Source organism: Octopus sinensis, linkage group LG2, assembly GCF_006345805.1.
Source record: "Octopus sinensis linkage group LG2, ASM634580v1, whole genome shotgun sequence".
Classification (NCBI taxonomy): domain Eukaryota; kingdom Metazoa; phylum Mollusca; class Cephalopoda; order Octopoda; family Octopodidae; genus Octopus; species Octopus sinensis.
In genome coordinates, this window is record NC_042998.1 from 153,205,313 (window position 1) to 153,232,542 (window position 27,230).

Sequence of the window (27,230 nt, forward strand, 5' to 3'; positions counted from 1 at the left end):
AACAGTCATATGTTTTTATTTGGATGCTATTGATGGATTGACAATGCCTACTCTGCAGCCAATTATTTCACATGAATAACTATTAAAATAATGATTGACAATCAGTAATTTCTTAAGGAAACTGTAACTTTACATGAGTATCACACTTATCTTTTAATATATGCCTCACCATGTTATTGCTTAAATTTTAACTTGATTGTTTGTCTTCCAGGTGAGTGTTCCTCTCAGTTTAAGCTACCTGATATTTATTCCAGAAAGAATTCTGAAGAACCAGAAGCTAATTTTACAACTTCTGAATGTAACATGTGGTAAAGAGGATTGTTATTCACATACTGATCCTACACATGATCAAGATATCAACAGAGGCTACTTGTTAATGCTGCAATGTGATAATGATGTGAACAAACAGTCGTGGAAAGGATCCACAGTACATGTAGATGCTACTGCACAAACAGCAATTGCTTTGTCTCATATTGCTGTAAGTCTCTAAATATTCACTATTAAAATAAAATTTCTTAATAAAGCATGAATAAAATAAAAAATTTTGTTATCTTTACTAAAGTTTTTAGCACAAAGACTGATTACATTTGTTAATAATTTATTTCCTTTAGTATAAACTACAGAGTATATTTGTTCATTTTTTACTCTTAAAATTCATTCAATATGTAACTGTTGTTAGAAATATTTTGTAATATTGGTTTCAAATTTTGGCACTAGACCAGCAATTTTGGGGGCATGGGGAAAATCAGTTACACTTACCTCCTTGTACTCAACTGGTACTTATTTTATCGATCCTGAAAGGATGAATGGTACAGTCAACTTTGGCTAAATTTGAACTCAGAACGTAAAGACAGATGATATACTGCTAAGCATTTTGCCTGGTGTGCTCCACAATTCTTTCAGCTCACCGCCTTAATGTCTTGGAATATTGAATGAGCATTAGTATATATCTGGAATATTGGATATTTACTGAACCTGCTTAAACTCAGCTTTTCTCCAAAGATTCTTGTTGACAAACTTTGAGAGATCTGGAGTATTTTGTGAGAGTAATAGATTGTCTTTATTTTCATAGCATTATGCACTTAAGAGGCATTTCCCAAATAATTGAGGAATTCCAGCTTGTTGAAAATGTCCTTAGAAGGATTTTAACTGACCCTAGCAAACTAAGAAATTCTAATAACTGACTTTTGCTAGAAGCACAGTGCACTGTAGATAACTAATTATGAAAAATATTTAATCCAGCTATGATGTTGCATGGACACTTTTATATGATACTATAATTTTTACTTATGAAGCAACTATGGAGAATTTTGCTCATGCACGTTTTCCTTTTTTATCTACTCTAGAAGTTAAAATGACTTAGTTTACATTCTTATTTCCCCTGTTGTGAATGGATTTAGTTGATGGAAACTGAAAGAAACCTGTCATATATATGTGCATGTGTGTGCATACTTTTTATAGTCCACTTGCCTTGATATTGTGTGATAGTTGTATACAAGCATCACTGCCATACAAGCAGTATTCTTCATTTCTAATTCTCCATTTAAACATATCAGGCCATGGGAAAATATTACTTTACTTGGAAACAGGTGAGGGTTGGCAACAGGAAGGTCATCCAGTGGTAGAAAATCTACTGCTAAGAATTCTGTCCAGTCCATGCAAGCTAGGAAAAGAAAGAACAGTGGACATTAAAACATGATTATGAAGGAAAATATTTTTGAACATATTTTTCTCAATTGAAAATATTTTATATAGATACTTCTTTATAACCAACTGTTTAATTTTTCATTGTTAGGTAGACAGTCTTATGTTGGTTGTGACTCATTCATCTGTACTGTATGCAATACAAGAAGAATTTTCTAAGCTGATGGATACAACTGTTGAAGTGTTTCAGGAGCAAATTTCCTGTCATCAAGCCATCTCTGAATCTCTAGCTGAACTTAAGGTAAGAAAAATGTCTGTGAATTATGTAAAACTGAGTGTGACTGCTTTTATTTTGCTCCAATGTCATATACTTGAATTGTTTGATACCTTATTTTTGTGGTATACATGCAATTAGAACTTTTCCTCTACAATTATCACTGCTGTTACCACTGCAACCAGTACCATGTTATAAAGTGTTCATCTGCTGAAAGAGTTACATATATAAAGATTTACTATTTTCCTACAAAATATAAACAATCTTTTTAGGAAGCACAATCTTTAAGAGAATATTGATTTTATTTCTGGAGATAGCAACTTTTAGCATATGATGTGAAAATATTTACCTTGATATTAGATTACAAACATGTAATTGAAAACTAACTAAATTTGAATTTGAGAAAGTTTAAAGGAAATGCACAAGTGTTGTTTTCAAAGAAAGATATGAATATCAGGTTGAGTTTTGATTTAAAATACTCACAATGCTTGTGAGATAGCTCCACCACTTTATCTGTTACTGGCTGTGACTTGCTTACTCCAAGTATTAGCCTGTTTTTTTTTATTGCAGCTGCAAGAAATTCGTATCAAGATCTAAATAAGTCTTCTGAACTTATGAATCTCACTTTTCAACCAAGCAATCTCATTCAACAAAGCACTTCATAACTTTTCATGTCCTCATCATTTAGTGCCAGATAAACTTAAGGTGGCAAGAGTGGTATTTGACCACATGCTCCAGCTAGGGCTTATACACCCCTCCACCAGCCCTTGGTCATCACCGCTCCATCTTGTCCCTAAGGGATTTGCGGGTTTTAGACCTCTGACAATTTAATTCCGTTACAGTTTTGGACAGGTATCCAATACCTCACCTACACAATTTCTTTTCATCTTTGCACAGCTGCACTGTACTTTCTAAGATAGACCTCATTAGAGCTTGCTATCAAATTCCTGTGAATCCAGATGATATTCCTAAGACAGCCATCATCATTCCTTTCGGTTCATTTGAATTTCTGTCCATGCCTTTTTGATTCAGGAATGCTGTAAGCACATTTCAGAGGTTTATTGACAAAGTTGTTCATGGTTTGCATTTCTTCTTTGTTTATATCAAATATCTGTTTATTGTAAGTGTTGTAAGAACACATCCAACACTTAACACTGCTATTTTAACATCTATTTACGTAACAAATGAAGATAAACCCCACCATGTACGTTTTTGGTTCCGCCTCTTTGGAATTTTTGGGACATCTCATAGACAGCGATGGAATTTGTCTTCTTCCCAAGAAAATTGAAACAGTACAGTGCTTAGCTCCTCCTACTTCTCTTCACCAGGTATGCCAATTCACCAGGTATGCAAAAGAGTAAAAAAATAATGAAATTATTTCCCTTCCACCATCACAACTACAGGCTTTTGAGGAAATGAAAGATGAGCTAGGACAGATTTCTTTGTTAGCCTTTTCAATACAGAATGCTCAGCTGAGAATCTCACTCAATGCATCTGATTCTGCTGCAGGTGCCGTTCTACAACAATCCTATCACAAGATGCAACTTTGGCATTCTTTTCTCACCAACTTAAACTTGTTGAAACTCATTACAGCACCTTTAGCAAAGAACTTCTAGCTATGTACCTAGCTGTTAAATATTTTTCTCACTCTTTAGAGGGTCATGAATTTACCATATTCACTGACCACAAGCCACTCACGTTCATTTTGCTATTGAGGACCAACAAATATTCTCCTCGAGAAAGTTGACAGTTGGATTTCATATCGCAGTTTACTTGTGATATTTCACATGTAACTGGAATAAATAACTCAGCCACAGATGCTTTATCCAGACTTCCTATTTGTTTTCTATCTTCCACCTCAGAGATAGATTTGTCCACTTTGGCTGCTGACCAGCCTGCTTTGACCTCATTGGATACTACATCTGACAAATTTTCTACTTGTCAATTCAAATACATACCACTCCCAACTGCTGTGAAGGCAGTCCTGTGTGATGTTTCTACTGGAGACCCATGACCATTGGTTGCTGAGCATCACCAGAAACATGTTTTGAATGCTTTGCACTTGCTCTCTCATCTCTGTATCAGTAAAGCTAATTTTGGCTCAATTCTTCTGGCTGAATATGCTTTGGCATATTACTGTATGGTCTCAGAATTGTTAGCAGTGTCAGCATTCAAAGGTACGTAGACACGTTTGAGCACCACTTGAAGATGCCCATTTTCAACAAGTCCATATCGACCTAGTTGGTCCTTGGCCTGTCAGTAATGGATTCACTTACATCCTCACAAGTACAGACTGTTTTACATGCTGGCTGGAGGCTGTTCCTTTACACAATATAGCAGCAGAGTCTGTTGCTCAAGCTCTCATAGCCACTTGGATTTCTCATTTCAGTGTTTCCTTACAGATCACTACTGATCGTGGCAGACAGTTTTGAGTTGCAGCTGTTTGCAGAACTGTCAAAGTTGTTGGGTGTTAAGCACATCTGCATCACCAGCTACCACCCTGGCATCTAATGGGATGGTAGAATGATTTCATCATCATCGTTTAACGTCCGCTTTCCATGCTAGCATGGGTTGGATGATTTTGACTGAGGGCTGGCGAACCAGATGGCTGCGCCAGGCTCCAATCTTGATCTAGAAGAGTTTCTATAGCTTGATTACCTTCCTAACGCCAACCACTCCACGAGTGTAGTGGGTGCTTTTTACGTGCCACCTGCACAGAAGCCAGTCAGGTGGTACTGGCAATGACCTCGCTCGAATCTTTTTACACATGCCACCGGCACAGGTGCCAGTAAGGCGACGCTGGTAATGATCATGCACGAATGGTGCCCTCTGACAACAATCACGCTCAGATGGTGTTCTTGGCACCCTACTAGCACGGGCACAAGTGCTAGTATGGTGACGCTGGTAACAATCACACGCAAATGGTGCTTTTTATGTGCCACTGGCATGGAAGCCAGTTAGCTGCTCTGTCAGCGATCACACTCGTATGGTGATCTTTGCACCCCGCTAGCATGGATGCCAGTCATCGAATTTGATTTTAATTTTGATTTGATTTCACTTGCCTCAACAGGTCTTCACAAGCAGAGTTTAGTGTCCAAAGAAGGAAAAGGTATGCATAAGCAGGCTGGTGACGCTCCTGGCATAGGCCATGGGTTATGGTCTTATTTGGCTTGCCGGGTCTTCTCAAACACAGCATATTTCCAAAAGTCTCGGTCAATAGTCATTTCCTTGGTGAGGCCTAAAGTTCGAAGGTCATGCTTCACCACTTCATCCCAGGTCTTCCTGGGTTTACCTCTTCCACAGGTTCCCTCAACCGCTAGGGTGTGGCACTTTTTCACACAGCTATCCTCATCCATTCTCTCCACATGACCATACCAGTGCAGTCATCTCTCTTGCACCCCACATCTGATGCTTCTTAGGTCCAACATTTCTTTCAAGGTACTTACACTCTGTCAAGTATGCACACTGACATTACACATCCATTGGATCATACTGGCTTCATTCCTTGTGAGCTTATGCATGTCCTCAGCAGTCACAGCCCATGTTTCACTGCCATGTAGCAGTCAACTTAAAAAACTGCACTGCAATCCAGATCCTCACCACTGGAGTGAGTGCCTTCCTGTTTTTTTTTTTTGGGTTGTATATTCTCTGTTAAAGAAGATCTCAGTTTTACACGTGCAGAACTACTTTACACTGTGCCTTTGTCACTCCTGGGTCAAATGTTTATTCCTGTGGATTTAGCTGCTCAAGATCCTACTGCATACGTATACCGCTTACATTCCTATTTTGCTGATCTACTGCATATGTCTTCTTGATGACAGTCATACCTTCTTTTGTTCCACAAAACATTTCCTCATGGACTCAATTATTTTGAGGGACGATTCTGTGAGAGGACCACTCACACATCTGTATAAAGGACAGTATCATGTCCTAGCAAAGACTGACAAACTTTTTACCATAGATATTAATGGCAAAAAAGAAACAGTATCTGTTGACAGGATGAAGCGTACTTTTGCTGAAGCCCTCACTCCAGAATCAAACGTACCCCTCCATTTTACACCATAAAATACTGCAGACATCATACCTACACCTTCATCAGTACCAACAATGCAGTCATCTACCCCTTCATCTTCTCATACCACCACCACACGCAGTGGCCACAAAGTCCACTGGCCTAACAAACTGTGCAAAATATTTAAAAACATTTCTATTACTGCCTGTTTTTTTATCATGCATTTTTCAATGTATTTTCATGTGATATTTATTTTGTGTCTAAAGCATGCATTGCTATGCTTTACTATTTATATGCAAATATCCTACATTCTTTTTTTTACACCTTGTTTGAATTTTCACATGTTTTATTTTCTTGTAAGATGCTGTATTTTTTATTGATCTACATAATTCTGCATACATTCTAATAAGCATACTAGCATGTTCAACCCTTTTGTCTTACCATTTTTACTGGCAGTTCTCTCCTATTATCGCAAATTTGTGTCACACAAATGTTCTGGATGGGGAGTTCTGCAGCAGAATGGATTGACAAAAGCACAAATAACAAACTATCCTCTCTTCCTTATTTTATTGTTTGGACGTAGCAGAGCACACTTAGCTATAAAGATCATGCTTTAACCATTTGCTCTGATTAGTTAGTTTTTAGGTGCAATTTGTCCCCTAAACAATTACACCAAGTTACCCAATCAACCAATCAGATGCGCTCGAATGGATCATGTGTTCTCTTGGTGGAAAAACCTTTCACATCTCTATGGAGCCTAGCAATTTCCTTAAATAGATAAGTTTTTCTTTGCTTAGGGAATCTAGCTTGTGTTTGCACCAGGAAGTTATTTGCTCACTTTCTCCATGTTATGACACAAAGAAATTCATCGCTGCCAACACCGTCAATATCACTGCTACCAGCTCATACTGCACCTAATGCCGACTGCATCATAATTCACCCTCATGTATGTAAATACATTTAGTGGATATGACTGTTTAGTGTTCCCACTGAAACCTTAATTACCTTATACAATGTTTAATGTCATTTTATGCTCATGTTGACTTATGGAGCAATCTTATGTTCCCTTCATAGAACACTTGTAATATCTGTATTACCAGTTCTTTTGGTGTAGTAGATTTTTACTATTCTTGTTTATGTCTCCTCACAGACATATAATTTTCACTGAAACATGGTTTAAAGATAATCAAACATTATGTGGCATATGTGATTATGCATATGAAAAACCACAGAGTAATTCTGAAACAGTAAAAAGTGGATCAATAAGGATTCACAATTCACTAATGAATTCACTATTCACTCATGAATTCACAATTCAACTTTCATTAAGGAGCAGTATGACATAAACGTATTTGATTCTTACAAATATATCTTCAAAGAGCTCATAGTACTTGCCATTGCAGTAGAATCTATTTAGGAATCACCAAAAATCTAAAAAAAAAATGTACATTCTTCAGAAATTTTTATGCTCCACTAATTCATATTTCAACAGTGGAGAAATTGCTTTAACCATCTATTGCTCTTCCTTCACATTCTTATGAAACTACTCACCTCTCCTTTTCTCCCTACCTAATCCATTGACTATATCCTCTCTTATACCCACTTACCTTGAAAGTTTGCTTTGGCACATCACTATCATTTTCCTTCGTTATCTTCATCTTCCAAATAACTACTACTTGCCCTTATCTCCTCTATAGAAAGACACCCGTTCTTGTTCTTCTATCATAGCCTTTCAGCATCTGGCATATAGCTACTTCCCACTTCCTAATCACACATGCACACACTTAGTCACAGTCAAGGGTGGAGTCTTTTTTCTTACCTGTTCTTTTCTGTCTTGCAACTTATTTGGCCACCTTACAGGTGCTGGTGGCATGGAAAAAAGTACCCAGTACACATTATAAGGTGGTTAGCAAAGCTGAATCTAGAGTTTGGCACAGCACTGCAGATTGCTGGATCCTGTCATATTGTTCAACTCATGCCAGCTCAGAAAATGGATGTTAAATGATGGTGATGGTGGTGGTGGTGGCAGCAGAGGCAGTGGAAAAAAAAAAACCAATCATGATGTTGAAAATTATACTGCACAGAAGGGTGGATTTCATGTAGATTAAATGAAAGACAATAGACAAAAGCATTAAAGCATCAGGCAAAAGGTCTGAACATAGATGCAATTAAAATAAATGATTTATTGGAAGGTAGAGTTATTTTGAACATAATGAACATAAATTCTCCAACTTGAATAAGAAACCCACAGGAAGGCAGCAATTGATAATATATTTGTTTCTACTCTAGGCACAAGGCCTGAAATTTTGGGGGATGATGGCCAGTATGCAACTGGTACTTAATTTATCGACCCCGAAAGGATGTAAAGCAAAGTTGACCGTGGTAGAATTTGAACTCAGAACGTAAAGACAGATGAAATACTGCAACGCATTTTGCCTGGTGTGCTAGAGTTTCTGCCAGCTTGCCGCCTTGCAATTGATGATACATTGACAAATACATGGAACATATAGATTTCTCTCTGAAACACATTTCCAATATTTCAGTTCATTTACATTTACTGACTATACTGTATGAAATACTATACTGAGGGCATTAAATGAAACTACCCTAATAAAGCTAAAAATATAATTGATTTACATGATGCCTTTAAAGAATTTAAGACTACAATGATGGCCTGTTGTCATTTATTAAATATCATCTATTTTTATTCAAACCAATATGTGCATTGGTTGTAAACTCTATAATAAAATCTGTCAATAAAAGCTTCCAGCTTAGACAGAAAATAACTGTAGCAGTAAAAGTAAAACTGACACCATTAACTTTCATTTTCAACTTAGTGATGAAATCTAGTATTTCCCCATATCATTTAATGAAAGATGAAACAGTTCCAGTATACAAGACCATGAACCTTCCATCTCTTATTCTCAACATTCCTTCCTTTCTCTCACTTCTCTCACTGAAAACTTTTCTGTTCCTTCAGATAGCTCTCCTCTATGTTATCACTTCACTTGCCTGCCATCATTCTCAACATACTATCATCTTCACTCACTGTACACATCCTTATCTACACTCACATATCCCTCTCCACCTTACACATCATCTCACTACCTTATTATCTATCCTCCTCCATGTGCCACTGCTAGGTCTCATTTTACTTCCTTTTTACATTAATATTTCCCCTCAACCACACCTTCATTCTTGTATATCTGCCACCCCCACCTCTCTTACCATCTCCCCTCACATTCTTATGAAACTACTTACCTTTCCTTTTCTCCCTACCTAATCCACTGACTATATCCTCTCTTATACCCACTTACCTTGAAAGTGTGCCTTGGCATAACATCACTATCATTTTTCTTTATCTTCATCCTCCAAATAACTACTACTTGCCCTTACAATGTGTGGTAACCATGTATCTCCTCTATAGAAAGACACCTGTTCTTGTTCCTCTATCATAGCCTCTCAGCAGCTGGCATATAGCCTCTTCCCACGTCCTACCCCCCCCCACACACAATCAGTCACAATCTGGCGGGGGGGGGGTCTTTTTTCTTATCTGTTCTTTTCTGTCTTGCAACTTATTTGGCCACTTCACAGGTGTTGGAGGCATGGAAAAAAGTACCCAGTACACATTGTAAAGTGGTTAGCATTAGGAAGAGCAAAGCTGACTCTAGAGTTTGGCATAGCACTGCAGATTGCTGGATCCTGTCATATTGTTCAACTCGTGCCAGCTTAGAAATTGGACATTAAATGGTGGTGGCAGTGGTGGCAGTAGTGGCAAAGAAACATCAAGTTGAAAATTATACTGCATGTATTTTCAAAAGAAAAAGGAAGGGTGGTTTTCATGTAGGCTAGATGAAAGACAACAAATAAACAAAAGCATTAAAGCATCAGGCAAAAGGTCTTGCAGTATTTGTTCTGGCTTAGAGTTCAAAACTTGGTGAAATCTACATGTCTTTTACCTTCCAGGGTTGATAAAATAAAATACCAGTCTAGGGTCATGGACTGGTGAATTGTTAGAGCACTGGACAAAAGAAATGCTTTGTGGTATTTCTTCAAGTTCTTTATGTTGTGAATGCTCAGGCATATGTGGCAAACTTGTCGCTACTTTGCCAAGATGATGGTATCTTATAACAGATGCCTGGGATCTTTTCCTTTTGAACGGCACTTTGTAACATAATTTCTAGTTAACTAAACACTTTTAAACTTCGTATACTGGTAGAATGTGTTTATAAAACATCATTTTTTCTTGGCTTTATTGAGAAAATTCTATAGGTTGTAAGATATTTCGTCTGAAATTTCGAGCATTTCAGCAATTTTAACCAATCGCTGACCTCCATTGATGTAAACAACATTCCATGCTGTATGAATATGTCCCTCCTTTAAGAAACAGATTGGGTTTATTTACATTTGTGAAGAAAAAAAGATACCCTTCCCCAACACTCTAAGAATAAACATAACTATGCATCTCCTGGTCTCGATGGTGTTACATACCTACTTTTTAAATGCAGTGGGTACTTTCTTCTAAACCAACTTTCACTATTCTTTCAATTCTGTCTTGATAATGGTGTTACTCCAGAGCAGTGGAAAACTGCCAGTGTTATCCCTCTGTTCAAAAAAGGTGACCGCCTGTCAACTATCGCCCATCAGTCTTACTAGCTACATCACCAAACTGATGGAATCCTGTGTCAGAGAAACTCTCTGGAACTTCTGGAAGTCTCACAGCCTCATCCAGCCATCACAATTTGGATTTATTCCTAATTCCAGCTGCTGTAATCAGCTTATCGAGTTTCTTGAGGACATTACTCGAATCACTGATGGCGGCTCCTGGGTGGATGTCGTTTACCTGGACTTTGCTAAGGCTTTTAATTCTGTGCCACACAAAAGACTTATGGTGAAACTCTCTGCAATGGGTGTAAGAGATGATCTCTATAACTGGTTGAATTCCTTCATTATCAGCCAAAAAGAAATTGTCACAGTTCTAGGTCAGCACTCTTCGCCCTATGAGAGGACATCTGGTGAACCACAGGGATCTGTTCTTGGCTCCATTTTATTTGCTGCATATGTTAACAACATAGATGCCAACTTAAAGAATGCCACAGTGCTGAAATATGCAGATGACATCAAGCTGTATCTGGAAATAAAGAGGACAGATCCTGTACACTATAGATCTTTATTGCAATCAGACCTGGACACAATGCAGCAGTGGATCATGGACTGGCAACTCAAGCTGGCTGTGGACAAATGTACCACCATGCATTTTGAGAGGAAAAACCCAGCGTCTACTTACTCCCTCCACAACACTAATCTCAAAAAGTCTTCTTGTAAACGTGACCTGGGCATTATTGTTGACAGTGATTTGTGTTGGACAAAACACATTGCTAAAATTGCCAAGAAGGCTGAAGGTGTCTTAGCATCACTTACTAGGTCCTTTGTCAGCCGCTCTCCGGCTATCTATCTGAAGCTTTATACAGCTATGGTGCGGCCTCAACTGGAATTTGCATCCCTGGTCTGGAACCCCTATCTTGCCCAGGATATTAATTGTCTGGAAACTGTTCAGTGACGTGCAGCCAAGAGAATACCCTCCATCAGGCATTTGCCATATTCTGAATGCCTTATTTCCCTAGGCATGGATACATTGAAACTCCGACATCTGGCAGCTGACTTGGCAGACACCCATAAAATTATTAACCATCTTACAAACAATAACTCTGAGCACCTTTTCAAACTCCACCTATCTAACACCCGTGGACATGTTTACAAAGTCAGAAAACAGCATTGCTCCCATGACTTTTGGAAACATTTTTTCACGCTAGGAGTTGCTGAAGCATGGAACAAACTGCTGGCATCAGTTGTTATATGTCAGAGCACTGCATCCTTCAAAACTTCCATGCTTCTTGAGATTTGCCAACACTACACCTGATTTTCTCCCCTCCATACACATGCAAGCATGTCTCTGACTCATACACTGTTCACTTCCCAGACATTTGTACATTAAGGCACATGTTTTATATGCACTTTTGACAAATTGTGGTGCACCTGAGCACTGTATACTATAATTTCATTATTATATATCTATAAAATTGCACCCTTAGTGAATATCATCTTAATAACTGATTCTGGTCCGTAAAAGCAAGGGAGAATTTAAATATATTAGATATAGAATGCAGTACAAAGTGAGTCACCATCTTGCCAATGATAAGACTCATTTCGACTGACTGCATTCTATATACATGATATATTCAAATAATTTTAACTATAATTGTAGGATTATCTCCCCTATTTCCCATGCCTTTCTCGACCACAATCATTAAGATAGATTTTTTCTCATCACTTATTTGATAAAGTTGTATACATGCATGCATACATAGATACATACAACGAAACTATCTTTATTTTTCTGTATTTCACACCCACATACATACACACATAAATGTGTGTACACACATATACACACATATGTATGTATGTATGTATGCATGTATGTCAGTTTTGAAAAAATAAAGATTTATTGTAAACATCATTATCAAAAATAATCATCTGATCTAACACACTCCATCATCAAAATGTTTTTAAGACTTTTCATAATTAATAAAATTAATTTCCTAAGATTCTCCTCACAATTCACAGTTACAGGTTTTAACATTTCTTTTTTAGCTAAAATCTTGTATTTTGTTTTGATTTCAGGCTACAGCTATGCACCTAAGACAGAACATATCCTCGACTCTATTGCAACTGAAAGAGAAGTTGTATTTTGTTGAGATTAATAAAATGGATACCAAAGAAAGAAATCATTTACTTGGCCTTTATTGTGTAACAATTATTAAAGGCTATAATTTTGGATTTGAGGTAAAAATTTATCCTTTTGTACAATAATTAGATAATTTTGGAGATGTTTGAATATACAGGCATGCATGTATATATGTATGTATGCATGCATATATGTATTATATGCATCAGAAGACATATTAGATTAATATAGCCATCTTTGCATCATACTTAATGTAAATATATTGTGAAAGGCAAATTTTCTGAAGTATTTGTCCAGGGTGATATCTCTTATGGACATGAAATTCTATATCAGAGGCAGATGAAAATCATTCTAGTAGCAGCTGGTGAGAATGCTAGATGTACATTTTTGCCTTGCTGGACATTCAGTAGCATATACCCACAACCAACTGCATGCTAATACAAAGCCTGTTGTCACTGATATAGGAAAACAATGAATGAACAATCACTGGTGCTGTAAATAGCCATCCAGCTGAATAAAACTGTTGTATTATCTTCAGCTAAATACCAAGACGAATTTGCTTTTTTTTCAATGTATTTACATTAAGTATGATACACAGATGGCTATGTTAATCTAATATTACTTCTGTTGCATATAATGTATTATTCAGCCAGACAGCTATTTATAAATAGCTCATATATTCAGGATGGTAATTTGTTGTGTTTGTATATTTTGTAACTTTTCAACATAAAATGCTAGATTGGGAGTGGAAGGGAGAAAGATGAAGTATAATAATGGGAAGTGATAGATAAAGACAGATGAAGGGAGAAGTAGAGTACAAAAGAGAGGTAAATTAAAAATGTGAGAGGAGAGAACAGAAAGGAGAGTGAATATGATAACTAGATTAAAACAGGGAGGAATATGGAGAACATGAACAGTAGGGCTGTATGGCAAAATTTCTGATGTCACTGTCTTTAGTTCTCTGTATTTTAGTAAATACAATATTAAATATCTATTGATAAATACAATAGTGATCTGATTAGTTGAACATCTTTATGTTCCAATGTCACTTTGAAGTGCATTAATTCATGTTAACTCTTTTTGAAGTGAGTGTTTAAAATACTCCCAGGTAAAAAGTACTTAACAAAATATGTATTCCATAGGCCATAATTTTATAGCACAGATTAAGTTGTGTGTACACAAACATATTTATGTGTATATAAATATACTTCAAACGGTCTTTTGCACCTACTAACCTTGGTTTTCTATATTGGTATTTGTCATGTATGACCTGTTATAATTTTCCAATCTTCAAAATCTTGTTATATTTGTATCTTTTATAATGAGAAATGAAATGAAAACTCCCACTAAAAGAAGGAATGGTCTGCACAGTCATTCAAAGAAGAATGACCACAGAATCCTGAATGTAAGGATTAAATATTATAAAGAAGCTAGCTACTTTAAGTGCTGTAACATTATGCTTAGAAATACTCTTTTACTTGTTTCAGTCATTTGACTGTGGCCATGCTGGAGCACTGCCTTTTAGTTGAGCAAATCAACCCCAGGTCTTATTCTTTGTAAGCCTTGTACTTATTCTATCAGTCATTTTTGCTGAACCGCTAAGTTATAGGGACGTAAACACACCAGCATTGGTTGTCAAGTGATGTTGTGGGGACAAACACAGACACACAAACATACACACACACATATACATATACATATATACGATGGGCTTCTTTCAGTTTCTGTCTATCAAATCCACTCACAAGGCTATAGTGGCCCAAGACTATAGTAGAAGACACTTGCCCAAGGTGCCATGCAGTGGGACTGAACCCGGAACCATGTTGTTCGTAAGCAAGCTACTTACCACACAACTATTCCTACACCTATGCAAATGAAACAACAAAATTTATGTCAAAATAAATTATTTGATGTAGCTAAATGTAGTGTTGATATTTCAAAATAAAGTGTGTAAAAGAAGTCAGTAGAGATTGAATAAACAGCCAAAAGGGAACTGCTTATCACTGACTATTTTGCTGAACATAACACTCCCTTTGCAAGCACTGGCCATCTGATGGCATGAAAGGGTGAATATCTGGACAGTCAGATTGCTAAAAAATTATCATTGAAAAAACAAAACTTTCATATGTTATTCAAAATGGCGTAACCTTTCTTCAAAACTTAGTGATAACAAGTATCTGTCTGATACAAAAGTTTTCTGTTTTAATTTATGAAAGTACTGGTATTTCAGTTACTCAAACTTTGGCTGAAGCTGTGAGCTACTTTAATTTCAATAAGCATGATGTTGCAAATGCATTGCTAGATACTTTGGTTGCTGAAAATGGAGCAGCTCTTGGTCTTTACAATGCTCTCAAATCTACTTTACATGAAAGAAATATTCCTCTAGAAAATACTGGATTTGCAAACAATAATTGTTCTATAGTGGATATCAAAAGTTCCAGAAATTACTAACAGATAATGTGCTTTTGGTTTTTATCATCAGGTATCTTTGTCTATGTGGTAGCCATTCTATAGCATATTGCCTTCATATTTGGTGGCTTTCACAAAAGATTTTATATCTTACTTTTCTGTACAGTAGCAAGCAACAATGGTACACTTATTCAAGAAATTGTTGCAGCAAAATGCCTATCTTAAGAAAAATTTATTACAATGATATTTGAACAATTTGACAGTTTACTTCTTTATTTCCAAAGTGAATTTGAAGTCGACATATTCAATGGTGCCATTAGGCATTAAGCAATCCCTGAATCAATAACATATTATTTTTCCTTCAGTATGTACTAAACAAAGTAAATTTATTAAATGTTGTGTTTCAAATTACATTGTCTATATTCAATGACATTATCAGAATACAAGAATCTCTTGAATTTCTTTATTAAATATAAATTACTGAAGAAAATTGAATTACTAGAAATTAATCCAAATGATGAAAGATTAAAAAACATTGATGATATTTACTTTAGAGAGAAGATGACAGCACATCTAATAAGTGAACCATTTGATAGTGTTAGAAAAACCAAAACTAGTTGAAATTCATAGGAGAACTTTATTTTCAAATTTGAAAAAGGTTTCCTTTTATTAAAGTTAGAATTATTGTTATATTAAATATATTAGATTGTCATGTAGCTTATGATCCCAGTATTTCTCTAACATATATCACTCCACTAGCTGTTCATCACCTATCTGTTACGTCAAAAAACAGTCTAAATGATTTGGATGGTCAATGGAAAACTATAGTTTAACAACAAACAAAAGCATAAAAGATGGACTTCATAGTTCAAAATATGATTTGTTAACCAATTTTAAAACTAATTTAACTATCTTTTTACATTCTTCAGTATGCCCTGAAAGAAAATGTACTATATCAAAACAGCTCTAATGTGTCAAAACAAGAAATATCAATTCTTTAGAAGGGAAAATTGTAAAGAAGCCACATTACTTTCAAAGCAATCTTTTTCTAGAAATACTGTGGAATGCACTATGTGGGGACCCAGAAAAGAATTAACTAAGCTTTTGGTTGGAAGATGGTGTAATTAAAAGATAATTTAAAAAAATAAAGAATCATTTATTTTTTCAAGAGGATGAGAAGGAGTAATTATTGTTATAATTATAAGTTTATAATATTGTTATAATTATAAGTAAACATTATAAACCGCACATACTCAGCATATGTGTTTTGCTTTTTCACCAGTTAACTGTGGTATAACGTTCTGGGAATGACTCCCTCATAGCTCTGGGTGTTAAAATGCCTGAGAGTCATAGACAGGCGAGATAACTTGCCTCCAATCCCATTCAGGAGTGATGGATACTGATTTTTTACCATTTTCGTGGCTTATCAACACCACATACCTTAATTATGTCAGGGATGAACCAAATTGCCAGTCTATGGCTATATACAAATATTATAAGAACTTAAGAAGCATTTTCAGGTATGCCATGGTGATGCATACATAAGATGAAGTTCAATTATGAATTAAAAGCAGCACTAATGTTATAAACAATATCGACCACACATGCTCAGTGTATGTGTTTTGCTTGTTTGCCAGTTTTCTATGGTTTAGTGCTTTGGGAACAACTCCTGCATAGTGCTGAGTGTTAAAACACCTGCAAGTCATAGACAGACATGACAACTTGTTTCAAAATCCCATTTGGGAACGATTGTGGCTTATCCAAATGGGATTGGAAGCAAGTTGTCTCACCTGTCTATAACTTTCAGTTGTTTTAGCACCCACCATTATGAGGGAGTTGTTCCCAAAACGATAATGCAGTGAACTGAGGAGCAAACTAAACACATTCATTGAGTATGTGTGGTTGATAATGTTAACAACATTCGCATTGCTTCCAATATATAAGTAAGATATTTTCTATTTAAATTACATATATTTATAATCTGGGTCCTTTTGTTATCCAAGCCTGATCTAAGGTTTTCCTGACAATCTCATTGACAGTACGTATTCTTATTTAAACTCTTATTCTTTCTCTATTGTTCGCCACTTCAACTCAGAAATAGCCAACATCATCACCAATTGACTGTTATTTTATAATATAAGCTACTTACAATATTTGTTTCTAATACTACAGTAATTTGTAGGTACTGATATGATAAAATAATGTTTTTGAAAAAGAATAAAATGTTTGATTAAATATAGTTTACTTATTATAGGCAGTTACATCAAGGGAGAAAGTTTATTGTGGTGTGTGCGAGAGATTCGAAATAAAGGCACCTACCTTCTCTTCGCTCTGATGTGATAGCAGCTGCTTCACCCAACCTTAACAACGTGATCACCTGTCTTAACCCCTCGACGACTGGACTCGAAAAGGCAGAATGACCCGCTCGCTGCGCACGCGTCACGGCTGCCCCTTCCAGTCAGCCCCAAGTTCCGGTCAGCTCCCCAGCTGCTGACGTCATCCCACATGCCACCCTGATCTTAAAGATCACAATCTCTCTACTCCATATCGTAGTCCACCATCCAACCGGGAGGGCGCCTTGCGCGTCAAGATCTTCTCAAGCTGGCCACCTCGTTCTCCCCCTCTCCGTCGAAGCGACAATCCTGCGGAGGTCCAAGACGTGTCGTGGCATTCCATCCACGGAGACGTTGTTTCTGGAATTGATCGCCGTCACCATTCCTCTGCTCCATTGAGACGTACAGCGCGCCTTTGGTGGCTTAACCCAGACTTCCTCCCCTATTTTCACGCAAACGGGTCCCTTCTCTTCCTCGTGGCCCTCCGGCGCTTTGCTCGGGTGCCTCCATTCATATTTAAATACAGCTCTCTGTGGCACAGATTCCTCAGCTTGTCCGGATCGGGGAGACAAGTTGTACCAAAAAACTGCTTCAAGCGTCGAAATGTGCCCTCTTTCCGCTATGGCCTTGACTGTCCGATGGTACCTCTCTACGATCCCGTTACCGCTCGGCCTATACACTGCTCTGAACAAGCGACGCACCTTCCACGGATCAAGCATAACCCTCAATGCTTCCGAACGAAACGCCACCTCGTCCATCAGCAGAGACCTCTCTCTAAAAATATCTCGTTCAAGATCTGCGCGATCTCGTCAGCAATGCCCGTTCTCAACTCCCTCCAAATGGCCAGCTGGCCTGGCCCGCAGTCGACCATGGAGAGGTACATTCCCTGATGGTAGTGCGTCATATCCACAGCTAGCCTTTTCCAGTTGTGCTCCACTGAAAGGCTTCCCTGTTCATGCCCACACGGAGCAGGGTCGATGGACTGACACCTGTCGCAGCTCCCGACCACTTTCCGGATGCTTCTCCTAGTGACGTCAGCATCAATTTTCTTCGCCAGATACAGGGTCCTGTCCACACCCAGGTGATGCATAGCATGCAGTCTCTTCAGTTCAGAGTCATCTAACCGACACGCCGCAGCTATCCCTTTCCGGGCCTCCTCCGGTTCTTCCAACCACGCTCTTTTCACCCTTGTCAGTGCGTCCGCCCTGTTTTTCTCCGAAGGCACAAAAACCACGTTCAGCTTCAGTCCGAACTCGGCGATCAATTCACCTAGAACTCCTAGACGGTACTTCACTAACATCTCTGCGGCACCTTTCGTCCGCACCCTCCTTTCACCAGTGATCACTGATCCTACCCAGCCAAGCATAGCGTCCGGATTTCAATCGTGCGCAGCTCCCATTTCAGGGCCAAGTTCACCCCTTTCAGCACCGCGTGTAATTCGGTGACATTGATGTGGTTGAAGTCATCTGCTTTCTGAAGCCAGGCCACGTCCTCCACCGCAGCACCTTCGATTGCCAACACAACTCCTATCGCTATACTGCATTCCGTCTTGGGCACGTACCAGTTCTCCCTGACCAGATCTTCTGCTCTCGTCCTCTCTAGGATTTCCTGCATCATCGCCACTGTCCCTTCTCCCACCTTGTCGCCCTAACTCTCCCCCTCCGCTCGTCTCTTGGTGTAACTGCATGCCGTGCGCAGCCATCCAGCGATCGGGTAGTGACCGACCAACTTCCCACACACCGAGAACAGCTCTCTCCTGCTGATGCTGGAACTCAGCTCTGGGATTTCATTCCCTCTCCGGAACACCAATTCACCCGATCTATCTCTTCGCAGCTTCAGCCCCAGTGCGGCTCCCCCTTCCATCGAATCCAGTGGCTTCGCAATCAGTCCGAACTTCTCCAGATGTCTAACTACCTCGTTGGCTGGCCCTACAGTTTCGTCCACCAAAATGTCGTCAATGTAGGAGCTGGTGGCCTCTCTAATCTTGCCATCTTTCCCTAGGACGGACTTAAGCACTTCCGCCATGATCTTCGGAGCGGAATTCAGCCTGGTTAAACAGTACGTCCGGCCTTTGTACCGCACCAGCTGATATCACCACAGTTTGTCGCTCACATGGAGCTGCAAGTATGCCGATTTCAAGTCGACAATCGTCGCTGCCTTGGTCAACTGTCTCCACACACGTAACGTCTCGCCACAAACGTCTGTTGCCTCACCTCCTGTGTGACACGATATATGCTGGCTTAGCTCCCTGAAGTCCAGCACCGGTCTGACTTTTCCCTTCGTAGGCTGCACCACCACTATCAGGGGTAGCACTCCGACCGCTACCTCCTCCTCCCAAGGGACAAGGACCCCTTCTTCGATCCACCTCTCAACCTCGTCCTCAAACTCAACCCTGGCGTGGCCTTTCAGGGTATGCTGGTAACAGCTCACTCTGTTTTTCAGCATCAGGGGCTCATCCTTCCATCTCCACTCTATCGTCCACCGCTGACCATCGAACGCCGCCTGAAAGTCTTTGTCCTCGATGGTGTAAGCAGCGGAGTCCCTCGCGGGGCTCTGCTCTCTCTGGTGATCCTGACTCGCAGTGCACGACTCCCCCACACTTCCAAACGTGACCTCATCTCCCACAATACTGACGCCACCGAGGCGGTTGATGGCGTCCATCCCCATCACCACATCAACCCCATCTATCACGCGTTCAGCCACAATTACGTGCAGCCTTAGCGTTGTGCTGCGCACCACTGTCTCCACCTTGCTGCTGCCCCTGCAACGGATTTCGCTGCCGTCAACCACCCGGACACTACTAGCCCTGTTCCATTTCTTTGTCACCCTTGAAGTCACAAGGGTGGTCATGCAGCCTGTATCCACGAGGGCCCTGAACGTCTTCCCCCTGGCCTCCACGTCAATTAATGGCAGCGTCTCCAATAGCATCTCTACTCGTTTGCGAGGAAAGTTCAAGAGGCAGCAACTTCCTGCGGTAGTTTCCCTGGTCGCAATCACGGGCGATGTGCCCGGTCTGCCTGCATCGATAGCAAACGGGCCCCAGTTGCATACAGTCCCGTGCCATGTGCGACCCCTGACATCTAAAACACCGACCTGAGAACGGACGGTGTCGTTGCATGGTAGGCTTCTTTACGTCTTTCTCCGGTCGTTGTCCGTCTTTACGCACCGCCATCGCTATCGCCTTCCGCCCAGAGTGTCGTGTCAACACGCAGACTTGAGTCACAAGTTCGCTCAGTGCCATCTTTTTAATCCCGGGCAATCGTTGTAGGTGAATCCCTACATCGTCGGGGAACCCATTTACAAACGCCAGTCGCGCTGCTCTCTCCAGCCCTTCTCCTGTAAACCCGGCCAGCATCGCTAACCTTCGAACCTCCACCGCGTACTCGTCCACCTGTCCTCCCGTCCATCTGATCGTACCCAGTTTAGCAAAAGCTGTGTATTCACACTCTGTGTAGGCATCCCGCAGACGTTGCTCTATCTTTTCCTCGCTCAGGTGTTCCTCCTCGTCCATCTCAAGATATAGCGTCAACGCGCTCCCTTCTAAATACAGTGCCATAAGACTTGCCACATCGCTTATACCTTGCAGTCTTGCCACCAGCCTAATTTTACGAATCCAGGCCACTCTATCGCCTTCACCATTAAAGGGTCTAATGATGTCGCTGGCGATCCTGATTTTCGCTGCCATTGTGTCGACGACTTATATGGATCGCCGAAATAGCTTGTGGTGTGTGCGAGAGATTCGAAATAAAGGCACCTACCTTCTCTTCGCTCTGTAACGGATCCTTCGACACAGCCCGACCCGAACGCTAGAGATAGCAGCTGCTTCACCCAACCTTAACAACGTGATCACCCATCTTAACCCCTCGACGACCGAACTCGAAAAGGCAGAATGACCCGCTCGCTGCGCACGCGTCACGGCTGCCCCTTCCGGTCAGCCCCAAGTTCCAGTCAGCTCCCCAGCTGCTGATGTCATCCCACATTTATTATTGTAATGAAGAATTGTATTAAATTTCTACCTCCAACTTTGTTCCTCTTCCAACCCATGATCTCTCTCCCTTTCTCTCTTTATGGTGAATGGATGGACCAACCAACAACAAACATGTTATAACCATTACATAGATTATTTCAATTCATCAGAGGCTTTAGGTTTATCTTTTTGTATCAATATTAAATTAATACTTTGCTGGATATTGTGTTGTAACTTTATATTTAAAAAATCTTACATATTAATTTATAAGTTTTCATAAGGTCACAAGCATTTTTCATTGAAAACATCGATTGAAAACAGATATTTCTTATTGAAAACAATTATTAAATGTGTGACACTTTCTTATGTTGTGCATCCAGGGAAATTGCTTTTCTGCTAAGGCAAAAGGCTAAAGTATTATCTGTGAAGTAAGTGGGACATGGATTGAAAAGAAAATGTACAATTGATGTACTAAATGTACAAAAGCATGGCAAAATTAGTATTGGGGTTTTATATCCTTAAAACATTTGGATGTATAATTTAATGAAGCAGAGATAAAAATCAATGTCTTCACAAGTTGTACTTTTTATTTTTATTTTATTCCAAAAATGCCCTCTGGCATCATCAACAGTATAACAATCTGACAAGTCATCTTTTAACCACACCACCTCCCCTTTTGAGATTGACATCTGTTAGAAGTGAATATTTTTTTCTACTCCACATCTTCCTTTTTGAGATTTACTTCCATTTGAAACTCAATATTTTTTTAACTTCCAACAATTCTGTGTGTTTTCTTTTTCTTGTACTGTTATGCCTTGATTCAACAATTTTTTGTAGAGATGGCACATCAAAAATATCGTATTTAGCTTCCATGGGTACCTCTTTCCTCATAACCCCTTCTTCAGCAAACCGTTTCAGCTGATTTATGTGTCTTTTATGTTCCCATTTTGAACCTTTTACCATGTACATAATTTTACCAACCTGTTTTATTATTTTGCTGTCTTCCCAACCTTCTTTTCCATTTCTGTACGCTCTGAAAAATATCTTATCACCAGTTTTAAAATACTTGGTCGTATTTTGAATGTTTTGCCTAGTTTTTATTTTTCTTCCCATCAATAACTTGTCTAAAACTGCCCTAACTTTTCTTGCAAACATCAGTTCAGCGGGCAACTTAACTGAAAAGGTATTAGTGTTTGGCATTACATGGTAAACTCTTAGGAATTGTGTCAATGCTACATCATTCACTAACGCATTTCTGGATTTCTTTAGTGCCCTTTTGAACATGTCCACAAAGTGTTCAGCTTTTCCATTCAATCTTGGATGATACGGAAGAGTAGTGATATGTTCAATTGAATACATCTTGCAAAAATTCTTAAATTCATTCGTCGTAAATTGTGTATCAGAGATTATGGTATCCAGGACACCATACACTGTTACTCTGGAGGTTGGGTTTCTACATTTACACATTTCTGGCCATTTTGTAAAGCTATCTACCACTATTAGATAATATGATCAGTTTAATGGTCTTGTGAAGTCTATGTGTAGCCTGGTCCATGGAATATTGGTCTTTGGCAAAGGTTGAAATTATATAGGTGGTGATTTTGCTGCAAGAGCACAACCTCTGCAGGATTTTACCAATTTCTCAATATCTAGATCCATTTTCAGCCAGTAAACAGCGACTTTATCCCAGAAACTCCTGGATGTCCAGTGTGGAATTCCTTTAACATTCAATTTTGTAGTGAGGCAGGCATTATGACCCTCTGTGCATACATAAGCACATTATCACATATTGAGTACAAATTTAAAACTGTGTTACATCCATCCACATGTATTTTTTTAATTGTTTCTTCTGATCTCACAAATTTTTTCATTTTTATGATAAACTCATCTGTCTCTGCCTTAATTTTTATTTCCTCCAATATCACAGGCAATTCATGCACAAAGTTGCACTATATATTTTTTATTTCATTTTCGGCTTTTAACGCCACTGTCTTGCAGTGGTCCACTGTATTTTGGTATTAACCTTGATAAACCATCTGCATGTCCCAATTTTTTAGCTGGCAAATACTCCATTTTTAAGTCATAATTTAGTAAGATCGCTTCCCAGTGTTGCAATCTGTTGGCTGTATGTGTGGGGATAACCTTTTTAGATCCATAGATCGTCAATGATGAGTGGTGGTCTGTCTGCAAATGGAACCTTCTTCCATGCATAAATTTATGGAATTTTTTTACTGCAAATATGATGGCTAATGCTCCTTTTTTTATTTGGCTGTCACTTTTCTCAGCCAGCAGTAATGAACGAGAAGCATGAGCTACTGCTTTCACACTACCATCTTCATATTTGTATAAAATCACAGCTCCAATACCACTTTCACTAGCATCTGCTGCCACTACTATTTCTAAATTTGGGTCAAAATGTGATAACGACAATTCCAACATTAAGACGTTTTTAATTTCTTCAAAGGCTCTTTGGCATTTGTCCAACCAGTTCCACTTGACATCATTTTTAAACAAGTTATTCAGGGGTGCTCTTAAATCATGCATATTCGGTATGTATACCTGGTAGTAATTTGTGAGCCCCCAAAATGCTTGTAACATTGTAATGTTTGTTGGAGGAGGCATATTTTTTATTGTACTTGCCCTAGATGGGTCTTGTCTGTGTCCATTTTCATCGATAATCTGCCCTAGATATTTTATTCTTGGCATAAAAAAATTCACACTTTTCATCGCTGAGCTTAAACCCACAATCATTTATCTTTTTGAAGACCTTTTTAAACATGTTCATCATGCTGACCCCAAGATTCACTTTTTATGGGTTTGTTGTCAAGATAAGTTATAGCGAAATCCAAACCTGCTAGCATAGTGTTCATAACTTGTTAGAAAATACCAGGTGCTACCTTTATACCAAAAGGAAGTTGATTAAATTTATACAACCCTGTATGGATATTTATTGTCAATGACGTAGAACATTCTTCATCAACTTTTACCTGCAAGTTTGCTTCAGATAGGTCCAACTTTGAGAAAAATTTTTCTCCATTCAACTTCGCGAAAATTTCCTCCAGACTTGGTAACAGGTAATTATATGGCATCAAGCATTCGTTTAAACCTGTTGAAAAATTAGCACATACTTGCATTTTATTACTTTTTCTTGACATAAACTGTTGGGGATGCCCATTTTGTGTAATCAATTTTTTCAGTAATGCCAAGCTTTTCAAGTCTATCCAATTTCTTCATTGACTTGTTTCAGTGCTGTGAAAGGTACAATTCGTTTTGGTTTAAATGCTGGTATAGCATTTTCTTTCACTTGAAACTTCACCTCTGTTTTGATGCAATGACCCAATTCATCAGAAAAAACGTCAGGGAAAATTTTTTTAAATTCTTTTTTTAAATCCTCTGACATCTTATTTGTACTGGCTGAAGAACCATTCACATTTTTGCAAAAAATATTTATGTAGACGTCCCATAAGTTACATAATTCCATCAAATCTGTTCGTATTTTTCAGCACAAAAACTTAGGCCTATGATATGCCTCTTGGTCCTGAGGCATATCATAGGAGTTAACTCAAGACTGCTACCTGCCATTATAACCTTTGTGGATTTCAGCAACAAGTTTGACAGCAACCATTACAAAATGTTGAAGATGCTTTGAGCATATGGCATTCTAGACATTGCAAAGGCCTATGAGAAGACCAGAGCAAATGTGTTGTCATCTAATGGAAAAATGGAATTCTTTCAGAATACCTATCCCATATATATGGGAATTTCCCCAATTTTGTCAGGACGCCCCCCCCCTTCTTTTATTTTCATGCATTGCAAAACAAGGAAGGGAAACTTTTTAAATAAAAGTTTTTAAAATCGATGCCTTTTAAATGTTCGTCTCCCCTGCCACACACACACACACACACACACTTATTGTGCCTTTAGAACAACAACAATTAAAATGATATATTTTTCTTTTTCGTAATTTTTTGCCAGTTATCGTATTCATATCGTATTCTTCATTCTGAAACATTTGTAACTCACATTAAAGAAAGAAAAAATCTTACCTCTGCCTCCCTCCTTCATTGTACTTTTCACAATGAAGGAAAAATCAAACACTGGAAGTGGAAGTGTGAGAAAAAAATTTGAATTTTGAAAAGTGTAGCTATAAAGCAACATTTTCAGTCATTTATTTAAATTTTCTCTGCTAATTTGTCAAATACAATTACATGCAATAGATGGGTTTTGAGATTTAAATTTGCTAATTTTCCAAGATTTTTATTCTTGTGTTTGAGGGGGCCCACTGAATTTGAGGTGCCTTGATCTCCCACGGTTTAAATCCAGTCTTGTACCTCATAATGATGAGAAATGAGGTTAATAGTTCAAAACTTTATCTTCTTATTAGCGTTCACTCAGCTTAGACATTTATGCTTAAAAATATTGAAGAAAATGTAAAATGGAAATAGCATCTCAACAACTCTTTTTTAATATATGTTCTTGCTCTGTTTTCTAATTTTGTAGATACATTGAACAATAATGCAGTTTAATGTAATATGTTGCCAGTTCCTTTTGTTCTCCTTATAGTATCATCGAGAACTACAACGTCTTGTATCAGATGAACAGAAAATTGAACTTGGGAAATGTATGATTAGTTTTGCAAGGGAATGGATGAATTTCATCTCTGAGAAATGGGAAAAGGGCCGAGGGCGAAGGCCAACGTAAGTATTAGTTTTTAATTTTGCTTGGGAATGTCTTCCTTACAAATTGAACCCTTTTTTTTTGTATAATTTGAAAGAAATTGTGGCATATCAGCTGTATATAATCTATAATCCTGTTTGTAAAATTCATTTCCTTCTTCAGCATGAAATATCATGCTGAAGAAGGAAATGAATTTTGCAATTCTAATCCCGAAACATGTACATGATTAATCAAAGACTTGTTAGTTTCAATGTTTTTTCTTCTTTTTGCCTATGTGAGTTACAAGTATTGCTGTCTGTGGAGATATATTGTTGTAGAAGAATAAGCAGTTTTGACTGCTATTTCTAAATTTCCGGTATGTGGTGAAGCAACTTTTTGATAATCCCTTAATTATGTGTGTGTGTGTGTGTGTGTGTGTGTGTATATATATATATATATATATATATACACACAGTGGAGGCGCAATGGCCCAGTGGTTAGGGCAGCGGACTCGTGGTCATAGGATCGTGGTTTATTGTGTTTATTAGTGTTTATTGAGCGAGAACATCTAAAAGCTCCACGAGGCTCCGGCAGGGGATGGTGGTGATCCCTGCTGTACTCTTTCACCACAACTTTCTCTCACTCTTACTTCCTGTTTCAGTTGTACCTGTATTTCAAGGGGCCGGCCTTGTCACTCTCTGTGTCACGCTGAATATCTCCGAGAGCTACGTTAGGGGTGCACGTGTCTGTGGAGTGCTCAGCCACTTACACGTTAATTTCACGAGCAGGCTGTTCTGTTGATTCGGATCAACCGGAACCCTCATTGTCGTAACCGACGGAGTGCTTCCATCCATATATATACACACACACACACACATAGGCAAAAAGAAGAAAAAACAACGAAACTAACCAGATTAGAATTGTAAAAAAAAGTTTTTTTATAATTATAAACATAATTAAAGGATGAACAAAAAGTTGCTTCACCAGATACCGAAAATTTAGAAATAGCAGTCAAAACTGCTAATTCTTTTACAACAATATATCTCCGCAGACAGCAATACTCGTAACTCACTTATGCAAAAAGAAGTAAAAACAATGAAACTAACCAAATTAGAATAGTTTTTCTTTTAATATAGTTTTATTTAATATGAAGTTTATGTTTATCTTTTTTATTGTGTGATATATTA

The 27,230-nt window shown here is 38.4% G+C and overlaps 1 protein-coding gene across 3 annotated transcripts in view; it reads left to right on the forward strand.

Moving 5' to 3' along the window:
* Positions 1-27,230, forward strand: part of LOC115228830 (mitogen-activated protein kinase kinase kinase 4) — a 183,196-nt gene that overhangs the window by 83,033 nt on the left and 72,933 nt on the right. For 2 of the 3 annotated variants that reach the window (XM_029799305.2, XM_029799320.2), the window contains 4 exons: positions 212-478; positions 1,796-1,945; positions 12,615-12,776; positions 25,951-26,084. In XM_029799305.2, the coding sequence (XP_029655165.1) occupies positions 212-478; positions 1,796-1,945; positions 12,615-12,776; positions 25,951-26,084 (713 nt within the window). The remainder of the gene's footprint in view (positions 1-211; positions 479-1,795; positions 1,946-12,614; positions 12,777-25,950; positions 26,085-27,230) is intronic. The other variant, XM_029799314.2, reaches the window with a different exon arrangement.